The sequence below is a fragment of the Eulemur rufifrons genome, chromosome 6, assembly GCF_041146395.1.
Source record: "Eulemur rufifrons isolate Redbay chromosome 6, OSU_ERuf_1, whole genome shotgun sequence".
Lineage (NCBI taxonomy): Eukaryota > Metazoa > Chordata > Mammalia > Primates > Lemuridae > Eulemur > Eulemur rufifrons.
This window is the reverse complement of record NC_090988.1, coordinates 40,135,420-40,146,197: the sequence shown is the minus strand read 5'-3', so window position 1 is coordinate 40,146,197 and position 10,778 is coordinate 40,135,420. Positions and strand designations below refer to the sequence as shown.

The 10,778-nt window shown below is 37.5% G+C and overlaps 1 protein-coding gene and 1 non-coding gene across 3 annotated transcripts in view; both read left to right on the top strand.

The window, feature by feature from the left end:
• Nucleotides 1-418: 418 nt before the first annotated feature.
• Nucleotides 419-489, top strand: LOC138385600 (small nucleolar RNA SNORD56). The gene has a single exon (XR_011233820.1). It is a non-coding gene; the product is annotated as a small nucleolar RNA SNORD56 (small nucleolar RNA).
• Nucleotides 490-9,320: 8,831 nt separating this feature from the next.
• NAALAD2 (N-acetylated alpha-linked acidic dipeptidase 2) overlaps nucleotides 9,321-10,778 on the top strand; it is a 38,496-nt gene continuing 37,038 nt past the window's right edge. Inside the window, exons 1-2 of one of the 2 annotated variants that reach the window (XM_069469078.1) lie at nucleotides 9,321-9,433; nucleotides 10,164-10,275. In XM_069469078.1, the coding sequence (XP_069325179.1) occupies nucleotides 9,352-9,433; nucleotides 10,164-10,275 (194 nt within the window). In that variant the 5' untranslated portion in view covers nucleotides 9,321-9,351. The remainder of the gene's footprint in view (nucleotides 9,434-10,163; nucleotides 10,276-10,778) is intronic. The other variant, XM_069469079.1, reaches the window with a different exon arrangement.

Here is a 10,778-nt window from a genome sequence, read left to right as displayed (position 1 = left end):
GTTCCCAGGTGATATTGACGCTGCTGATCTTTTGAATGAACTTCAAGTAACAAGGTTATAGAATAGTGGTTGGAAACCCTAGATGCATAATCACATGGCAAGCTCAATTAACACCCAGGATCAGACCAATTAAATCAGAATCTCTAGGATTGGGCTTCAATCATTGGCATTTTTAAAGCTCCAAGGTAATTCTAATGCTAGTTTATTACAGACATCTGTAAGTTAAAAACTCTGAGTAGCATTGTCTGTATCCTCCTCTTGGAAACCACAAATGACTGTCAAAGTTGGGACAGAGGTAAACTATACAAAAATGAGCCTGAAAATAACCATAGAGGACATTGATAGACATTTGTATACAACCTGACTGAAATAACATTTAAGGTCATTTTCCTCAGATCCTTACTAAGAATAAAGTCTATTGCGATAGCAACAACATAAATTACCTACAGCAATTCACCTAGTGAGTGTTGATACTTTCAGTCTGAGGGAAGCTGAAGGTAGAGGGAATATGGCAGCGGGGGGATAGTTTGTCCCTTCAGAGGCTGACAGAAAATTTTTTAAAAAAGAAAAAAGGAATAAAGTATACTTTTTTTTTTTTTGAGACAGAGTCTCACTCTGTTGCCCGGGCTAGAGTGAGTGCCGTGGCGTCAGTCTAGCTCACAGCAACCTCAAACTCCTGGGCTCAAGCGATCCTCCTGCCTCAGCCTCCCGAGTAGCTGGGACTACAGGCATGCGCCACCATGCCCGGCTAATTTTTTCTATATATATTTTAGTTGGCCAGATAATTTCTTTCTATTTTTAGTAGAGACGGGGTCTCGCTCTTGCTCAGGCTGGTCTCGAACTCCTGACCTTGAGCGATCCACCCGCCTTGGCCTCCCAGAGTGCTAGGATTACAGGCGTGAGCCACCGTGCCCAGCCTAAAGTATACTTTTTGAAGCAAAGTCTTTTCAGCCAATCTAGGTGGGGCCCGTAAACATCATGCATAGAGACAATGTGATTGATGAAATGGTTCTAGTATGCAGAGAAGATAAGAATTTTTGTGCTGAGTAGGAATCAAGATTTCTAAGTAGAGAAGCAAAAGGAAAATCAGTGTTTGAGCCAAGAAGAAAACAAAAATTCTCTAAATTTTTCTGTGTGGATTCCATGAACTCGAGACTATAATTTAGTCTTCAAACATAATAGTGAGTCATAATATTGCCTAGATAGGCAAGGGAGAAAACATGGTTTTACTTATCACACACATGGGGGGGGGGGGGGCGGGGAAGAGGCTCATATATAAGCCTCAACTTCCAATTAACCTTTCAGATTACTTACTTTCAAGTTCATTCCATAAAAATATGCTTGTATGCTAGAAGTAGAGAGTAGAAGGATGGTTGCCAGGAGTAGGGGTGCAGAGGGAGGGAAAGGAGAGTTGTTGATCAAAGAATACAAAGTTTCAGATAGGCAAAAGGTATAGGTTTTGAGATCTATTGTACTGTAGGGTAACTTTAGTCAATAATGTATTACATATTTCAAAATAACTAAGTGTAAATTTCAAATGTCTCACCGTAAAAAATGATATATGAGCACAGTGAGGTATATGTCAATGAGATTGATTCAATCATTTCACATTATATACATATATCACAACATCAATTGTACCCCATTAGTTTTATTTGTCAATCAAAGCTAATATTAATACATTTTAAAAATATACACATACTAATTGAGATATGACTACTGGCACTCATAGAGGAAGAAGTAGGGTCTTGGTCAAGTCCATTTTTTCTGGTTCAGGTGACTGTGCATAAAGTTTAGGAAAGCCAACTATCTTCTTTCCTTTTTAAAAAAAACAGCTTTTTTCAGGCATAATTGATATATAATGAACTGCATATCTTTACAGCTGCCCCGTTTAAGTTTTGGCATGTGTGTTCATGTGTAAAACCATCACCACAATCAAGATAATGAACATCCATCACCTAAAAGCTTCCTTGTGCCACTTTGTAATCTCACTGTCCTGATCTCTGCTGTTCCTCTCCTGGCAACTACTGATCTGCCTTCTGACACTATTAGGTGAGTTTGCATTTTCTAGAATTTTATATAAATGAATCATATATATTTGCTTTTGCCCATCTTCTTTCACTCGGCATTTGTTTTGAGATTCATCCTTGTTATGTGCATAAATTCTTATTGAAGAATAGCATTTGATTAAATAGATATATCACAGTTTGTTTACCTTTTACAATGCTTGTTAATGAAAATTTTAGTTGTTTCCAGTTTGCAGGTATAATAAATAAAGCTGCTGTGAACACTCATGTACAAATCTTTATAAGGACATACACTTTGATTTCTCTGGGTAATACCTAGGAATGAAATGCGTGGACCACATGCCTCTGCTTTCTAACAGCATCCAATTAGAGCAAACTCCCTCTTTATCGGACCCGCACTCATATCTCCCAACCAAAGTTCAAATCCCATAATAGGTCCTTCTAATACCCTACCACTGAGATACCTGTTGGTTTCCTTTGGTATGTGTTCTCCTTCATGGAAAGAAGTAACAAATCCAATTTGCTTAATTATAGGTGTGTTCCTTGTAGTCTTTGGCTGAAGTTCCTTTCAGGAGGTTTTTTTTTTTTTTTCCCCTATTTTATCAAAATTGCCTAAAATATTGGCATAAAGTTGTTCAAAACATTTTCTTACTCTTCTTTTAATATCTGTAGAATCTACAGCATTGTCACCTTTCTCATTCCTGATAGGCAATTTCTGTCTTCTCTCTTTTATTTCCTTGTCACTCTGACTAGAGGTTATCAAGTTGATTGATCTTCTCAAAGATCAATAGGTTTTGGTTTTATTGATCTCAATTGCTTTGGTTTTCTGTATCATTTATTTCTGCTCAGATTGTTATTTCTGTGGTTTTGCTTACTTTGGGTTTAATTTATATTATCATTCTAGTTTCTTAGGGTGAAATCTGAAGTTATTCATTTGAGATCTTCTTTTCTAATATATGGGCTTTTAGTGCTACAATTTTCTTTCTAAGTACTGCATTACTGACACTCTGCAAATTTTTGCATGTAGTGTTTTCAGTTTAATTAAGTTTAAAATATTATATGATTTCCCTTTAGATTAATTCTTTGAGTTATATGTTATTTTAGAGTATGTTATTGGGTTTGCAAATAATTGGGGATTTTCCAGATATCTTTCTGTTATTTGTGTCTGATTTGATTCCATCGTACTCCTAAAATGTATTTTGTGTGATTTTAATAATTTCAAAGTTGTTTAGACTAGTTTTACAGCACATAATGGGGACTTGTTAATTGGTTTGTGAACAATTGAAAAAATGCATAATATGCTGTTGTTGGTTGATAGCGTTGCAACATCCTATATGTCCTTATTGATTTCATGTCTACTTTTTCTGTCAATTATTGATAGAGGAGTATCAAACTCTATAATTGTGGATTTGTCTGCCTCTTGCAGTTCTACCCATGTTTGCTTCGTGTATTCTGAAAGTCTGTTCATAGGTGCACACATGTTTAGGATTGTTATGTCCTCTTGAATTGACCACTTTATGATTCTAAAATAACCTACTTTTATCCTTACTAGTATTCTTTGCTCTTAAATATACTTTCTCTGATACATTAATAACCACTGTTTTTTTTGGCTAGTGTTATCAAGTTACATCTTTGACATCTTTTTTATGAGAAGAGACTTTAAGGAGGAGTAAAAAAAAAAAAAAAGTCTATGTTGGTTAGAGATTTAGTTTTGTTGTGGATAGGTTACCTGTGGGTATTTTGGGACTCAAGATAGGTAGCCTGTGACAGTTTTGGTCTTTGTGAAGGCCAGAGAACATTCATTCATTAAACGGGCTATTTCACATCCCCTTGGGCCCCACCATGATTCCCTGACTCTTTGTCTCTTCTTCTCGTGATCTTATTCACCCGCTTTCCATGTACAAACCAGAGTCTGCTGCAAATTCATCACTTGATCATCTGAAAACTTCTTTCACTCATTCATTAATAGCCTTATTTGGGTCTAACAAATGAAGGCATTTTACATGAAAGGTGGGATAGTAGTGAGAAGGCATGGCAAATGCCTGCCAGCCTTTTTCAAAGTGATCTGAGACTTAGCTGGGAATAAGCGCTGAATCCCGAATACTGGCAGTGCAGCTTAGGGAATTATGGGGTTATTGTGGATATGGCTTACGGAATAGATATTATATTTCTATTGTTATGAACTATACTATTCTTGGTCAGTTTAGCTGATCAGGGAGAGTAACCAGTTAATTAAAGAGTCTCAATTGTCTAGAGTAAAAATACAAAATAATTTTAGTTTTTCCAATAAATTCTTCCAATTATAAAATTGTTGGACACCCCATTCTTGCTATTAATATTTTGTATTATTAGGATTCCTTATAAAACACTATAGAAGGCCAGGGGCTTTCTTAGCCATTTACCATGTAACAATGCCTGTTTCATCTGTAGACACATGTACTGGGAGGGCATGTACCTTAAGGCCTCCCTTTGGGCTTATCAGGTTCTTTGTGATGCTGGTGATCTTTGTTGATTTGTTGGTTGCCTGGTCTGCATGTATTTAGTTTGCATGTATTTCCTTGGTGGAGTCTTCCTTTGAAGGGAGGTGAGATTTAAACCCTAGATCATGTGGGATAGAGACTCACTATAATGAGTCTAAATATTGTTTTTAAGTTTAAAGGGAAGGCTTTGGAGGATGTTAAATAATAACATGATCTGATTGTTGCCTTAGAAAGAACAATCTATTGAGTGGAAGATGGACTGCAAGAGTGGAGGCAGAGAGACCAGTTAAAAAGCTTTGCAGAAGTCTAGGTAAGATATTATTGTAGCTAAAATTAGAAGAGTGCTGGTGAAGAGAGTGAGCAGCTGGATCCAATATATATTTTGATTGCAGAGCCAACAGACCAACCTAAATGATTGGATGGGAGAAGTGGAAAAAAAATGAGGAGTAAAGGACCAAAGAATCAGGTACACCCAAATTCTACAATGCAGCTGTTAAAACTACTGGAAAAGATAGGAGAATATCTTGGAGCTTAACTGGGAACCATGATGAAAAGAGGAAGCAAATTATATAATCAGAAGGAAGTGACTTCAGAAGAGAATGCACAGAGAATAGCAGCAGAGCAAGGGTCTGTCCTTCCCCTCTGACTCTATGAGTCAATAAAGAAGCAAGAATAGGAAATGTCCACTTACCTGGTTCTCAGGGAAAGTGGTATCATCAAGTGAAAATAGGTGTCAGACAAGATGGGGTAGAAACAGGTCTGTTAGAAGATTAAGAGTCTATAGGGATTTATTCAGAATCAAATAATACTGAAAGAATACAGAGACTGCAGCTGTAAATGAGGCTAAAGGATGGTAGTATTAGAAGAAAAAGCACCAAGGTGCCCTGATCCTGGCACTAATATTTAAAGCTATCATGGGTGATAGGCTGACGGCATGTATGAATGATAAGGGTTGAGCAGGAAAATCTAGTTTAAAGGCCAAGTTATATAACTTACCAGTGTCAGTTCCAACCAGAATGTTAACATGATAGGAGGCACATTCTGTGTTGATGGGAAGGCATGGGTGGGGGTCCTCCCTCTATTTTACACTTTAACTTGGTGGGTCTTTTCTAATTTCTACATTTATTGTTGAGTAGAGTAATTGTGACATCAGAAGGAAATCATCCAATCATGGTTTCTGCTTTTCTTTTAAAATTTCTTCTCCCTTTTATTAGTCTTTTACCTTTGCTCACTATCTATACTCCTTTCTCTGTCTCACCTTTTATATAGTTTTTGGTATATTGTTTAATGTACTAACATTCTAACATCTTATTTCATGTTTGTAACTAATTTTTGACAATTTGGGGGCCAAGAATCTCAACTTGAATGTATCTTTTATCATGATTCATGGCTATCATGACATAAACCATTCGCTTTTTTGGAAAGTGAACATTTGCTTTCTGGATGACCATATCGTGTGGGCCTATTGTCACTTCCCTAGTAATGCCACCTTGTGACATCATTAATGGCATAATGTCTATATCTATACAGTGAGCCTCTCATATGAAGGATAAGGCAACATCTTCAAACAAAACATGAAGACATAGCAGCTAGTGGGACTATGAGTTTGACAAATCATCAAGCTAAACATTATTCCTTTTTTATTAAAGCTTAGTAATGAAATCTTAATTCTATAAGCAGAATTTACATATACTGCTTTGTTAGTACATATGTCACACTTTGTTTTTGAACCTTGCCACAACCCATCTGAAGGGACTTGAACTTCTATGATGTGAGAAGAGAGGAGAAAATGTTATATAAAAACAATTTAACTTGAATGGAGAAAATGGTGAGTTCTGTCATGTTAGAGGTTTACCAAATCATGAGTAGGTCAAATGTGTCAAATGGTTTTATTGAGAGATTGGTTTTCCAATACCAAACTTTCTTTTTATAATATACTTTTAGCTTTGAAGAAGAAGTTGAAAAGGGTTAGCCTAAGTCAACAATGTTGCTTTGTTAAGTGTGCTTTGCAAGGTGCAATTATCTGCCAAGATGGTAATAATTAGAAACTATTTTTTGATAGCAGCCTTCCATTACAAGCTTAATTAAGATGGAATTCTGAATACTTTCAGCTTCTGTATTAACAAAAGGCCAAAGACTTGTTGAACCAGCTAACTGGACTTTTTACAATGGATTGTCAAGATACAGATTGCAGATGCCGCCTACTGAGGTATAGACAACGTTCATATGTGAGGTAATACTGCTTCTTCTTGGAACTCTTTACATTTAATTATTCAACATTTGCCTTCTCATTGTATTGTAGGTTTCACAAAGGCAAAGATCATATCCTAAGAATTTGTCACAATGTGTGGCATGCTATAGCCTCTCAATAAATGTTGATTGAATGATGAATAATATAATTTAAATTTGGGAAGATTAATCAAACTGTCAAACTGTGCTAAATAATACATTGATTTCTTCTATTAGTCAAACTTCAAGTAGCTATAAAAATTTGGATAGGAGTGGGAAAAACAAATTTCACAAATAACTTAGCCATTTTATTCCTTACCTTTTACCTTCTCTTTCTCCAACAAACCTTTTTCTAGAGATAATTATGATCTGCCTTTTGAGAGATATGTAGTCAGTAACAAATAGTCCCATGCATAACAGATAGAAAAAGCCAAGAGTCTAGAAATTAACAAATTATATAATCAAGCCTAAAAATGTTAATATGTGCACAAATATAATTTGATATTGTTTGGTATAGAGGACACCCTTGTCACCCAACTGTTAGACACTGGATAGTTATTAAAATATCAATATTCTTTAATAATACAACATATAAAATAATCCTCTAGGGTAGTGTTTCTTAGATCATGTTTCAGGAGTACGGTTACTTCACTAGCTATTGAACCTTTTGAATAATTTCATTCTAATTTCCTACATATGCTGCTATATGTGTATGTTTGGGGAGAATTTATTTTATTATGAAAATATCGTTTAAAAGATATTTATCTCTAAGGTACAAAACACTGGGGAATCAGTCAGGAAATGTCCAACAGACCAGTAGCTGAAGGAGTTGACATTAGTTAGGACTTAAACAACATTCAAACATTTTAAAATCAATTAGTTCACTAGATATGTCTACAAACAATTACCTCCCCCCCAAAAATAAATTAGAATCTTCCAGCAACTTCGTAGGAGCAAAGGTGCATTACCATCAGGGCCCTAGACAATGCTGTGAAGGTTGGAGTATAATCCTAGATGTCCCATGATCTTCAAAGTCCACTCAGTAGTTTTGTTTTGGCTGCAATACTGGTTTTGGTTAGATTTAAGAAGACAATCATAAATTGCTAAAATTCTCCTCTGAGGTGAGATGGATGGATGTAGGAGTTCTATAGACAAGGACCACTGTTTTGCAAATGTTCTAAACAGCTTTAAATAGAAATGCTTTATAAATGTAATAGGGGACTGGGGACAAGGGAATGACATTTGTTAATGTAGGAGTCAAGGGAAAACTTCCCTTTTGCCTTCTGAAGTTTTGCTAAAAAAGAAAAATAAACTCACAAAAGGCAGATTAATAGGAGGAAAGGCATATAAATTTATTTTAACATGTATAGCAAAGGGGAATTGTAGGAGAATGATTTCCCAATAACCCAATGAGGTACAGATGGTTATATACCCTTCTTAGAGAAAGGGAGATGGAGAAGTGTGGATGATTTTAGGTGGGTAGCAAATGATTTTTAGTGGAATTCAATGAGCTTGAAGAACATACAATGGCCTGAGATAAAGTCTACTGGGCCCTCAGAGCAGATAATAGTTGGTGACAAAAATCTTCCCAGTTGTGTTAGTAGACTTCAGTCTTTTTTCCTGCGGTAGGAGTTGAGTTAATGAAAACTCAGGGAGGAGACCACAGGTAATTGTTTTATTCCTTTGGCAGGTCTGGACTTCAAGTAGATAAGGGAACTTCAGAGAACAACTTTATCCTGTGCTTTGGGAGAGACAAAGGATTGAGAAGCAGGAGGCAAGGGGTGGAGAGGGGGAAGGTCAGGGAGACCTTGGGGTTGCTTCTTCAGTTCAGCACGTCAAAGGGCTATATTTTGGGGTATTGGTTTCTGAGCCCCAACATTAAGAACCTCCTGTCAGTAACTATTGGCAGTGCAAGGCCCTTACCATGGGTTAATTTCATTAATTTGAACCTACAACATTCTAGTGAGGTAGGTAAAAACCTCAGTTAAAGGAGAGAAAACAGATTTACAGGAATTTGAAGACTTGTTTAGGTAAGGGGGAACAAAAATTCAATGCCATCAGTTTTGACGTAGATGCCTGGTTGAGGTACGAAACGTGTTAACAGTGAAGCACCCAGGACCAGAAATTCTTCCTTAGCTTGTAAAAAATTGGAACAGAGGACCTGGAAGCCGAGTAATCCACAGGGCAGGAAAAGCAGTACTTAAATGCACTTTGCAGCTGAAATCTGGGAATTCTTGGGAAGAGGGTGGCAAAGAGGCAGTAGGTGAGGTCTTTAGAAAACAGGGGCGTTTTTCAGCAGTTCCGGCTGCCTACTTCGTCCGGGTCACTGCAGGACCCACAGAACCAAAGCTTCCTGCCAACAGGAAGAATGCGTCCTCCCTCTGCAGGCTTCCTCTCGCTGCTCTGGGGCCCCGGGGCCCACAGGGGCCAGCACGAGCTCGGCGCTCGCTCGTTTTCATTAGTCTGGGACAGACAGGGGAGGGTGGAGGCGGGCCTTTGGGAAGGGCTGCGGTGACCGTCGCGGCGCTCACGCGCCCTGGGCGCGCTCTCTGTTCGTCCGCAGCCCCGAGGCTCGCGAAGGTAGCCGGCGCCCCAAACTCAGTCCTGAAGAAGCCATGGCGAAGTCCAGGGGCCGTCTGTACCTTTGGATGTGCTTGGCTGCAGCGCTGGCATCTTTCCTGGTGGGATTTATGGTTGGTAAGTGTACGAAACACCTTCCTCCGACCCCACGGCTCGCGCTCCTCCGCGGAGACCCCGGGAGAAAGCCTGGAGCTCGAGGGAATTGGGCTGTGCGCTCGCCTGGGCGGGCCGAGCTAGATACGGCGAGCTTCGCAAATTTCAGCACAACTAGAAACCAAATGGGATGTATTCTGGCCTTCCTAATAGGCAAAGTGTGAACGAAATTCAAATTAATTAAATGCTCAAGGAGTTCAGGCTACTGTGATGGGCTGTTGAATGAACAACTTACAGCTGTCATTCTCTGCAGGGATGAAAGAAATGGTTTTATTTGCAAAGCAATATTAATGAGTCAAAGCTTTCAACTAATATGGGCAGCACTGCAAAGAACTGCTCTTGATTTAAATAAATATTTGTGGAATGCTCCCTGTGTGTCAGACACTGCCCTAAGAACTAGATGCCCAGGGGAAAATGAGAAAGGCCATGCCTTCAATAAAATGTGAGAAAATTAAAGAACATCCTCACATAAAACTTGTTTTAATCAGCTCAAAATTACATTACACATCAGAATTTGAAAATTGTCTGAATTTAATATGAACATATTTTTTATTAACATTTCTAATGAACATTTTTTTTTAAGCTCACTGTGTATGGTCTGTTTGGGAATTGGCTTTTTTTTGTTTTTGTTTTTGCTTTTAGTTTTAATAAAGCCAAAAGCGATAATGTGTATGTATGTATATTTTTCCCTCAGGCTGGTTTATTAAGCCTCTCAAAGAAACAACCACTTCAGTGCGCTATCATCAAAGTATACGGTGGAAACTGGTATCCGAAATGAAAGCTGAAAACATTAAATCATTTCTTCGGTAAGTATATTTTGCATATTTGATCTTAAAAATAGTGTTTAAAATATCGCAGAGTGAGAAGTGTATTATAACTGTATGTATGTAGGCAGTCTTCTTGTGAAATTATATATTACTCATTAATTTATGATAGTTTAAAATATCTATTTAAACCACTCACGATGAAATCCATCCAAATATTACAGAAGTAGGTCTGTCTTTCCTGACTTCATCTACCAAAAAAGTATCTTTTTGGCCTATTGAGAGATGTTTCAACTTCATGTAACTTTGGACTGCAACTGAATGTTATTCTTTGTTCCTCATGCCCGGGTTTAATCAGCAATTTTATTTAGACATCATATTCTCTCAGCAAGAGTTAGATGCTTGTTGATTCAGTGATTTAGTGGAAAAGAGATCAAAGGTTCAGATTCTATCTGCCAAAAGTTAAACTTTTATTCCATCTTGAAAATATAATTTGTTGTTTACAAATAGGACAAAATGAAAGCAAAAAGGATCAGTGCAAATCC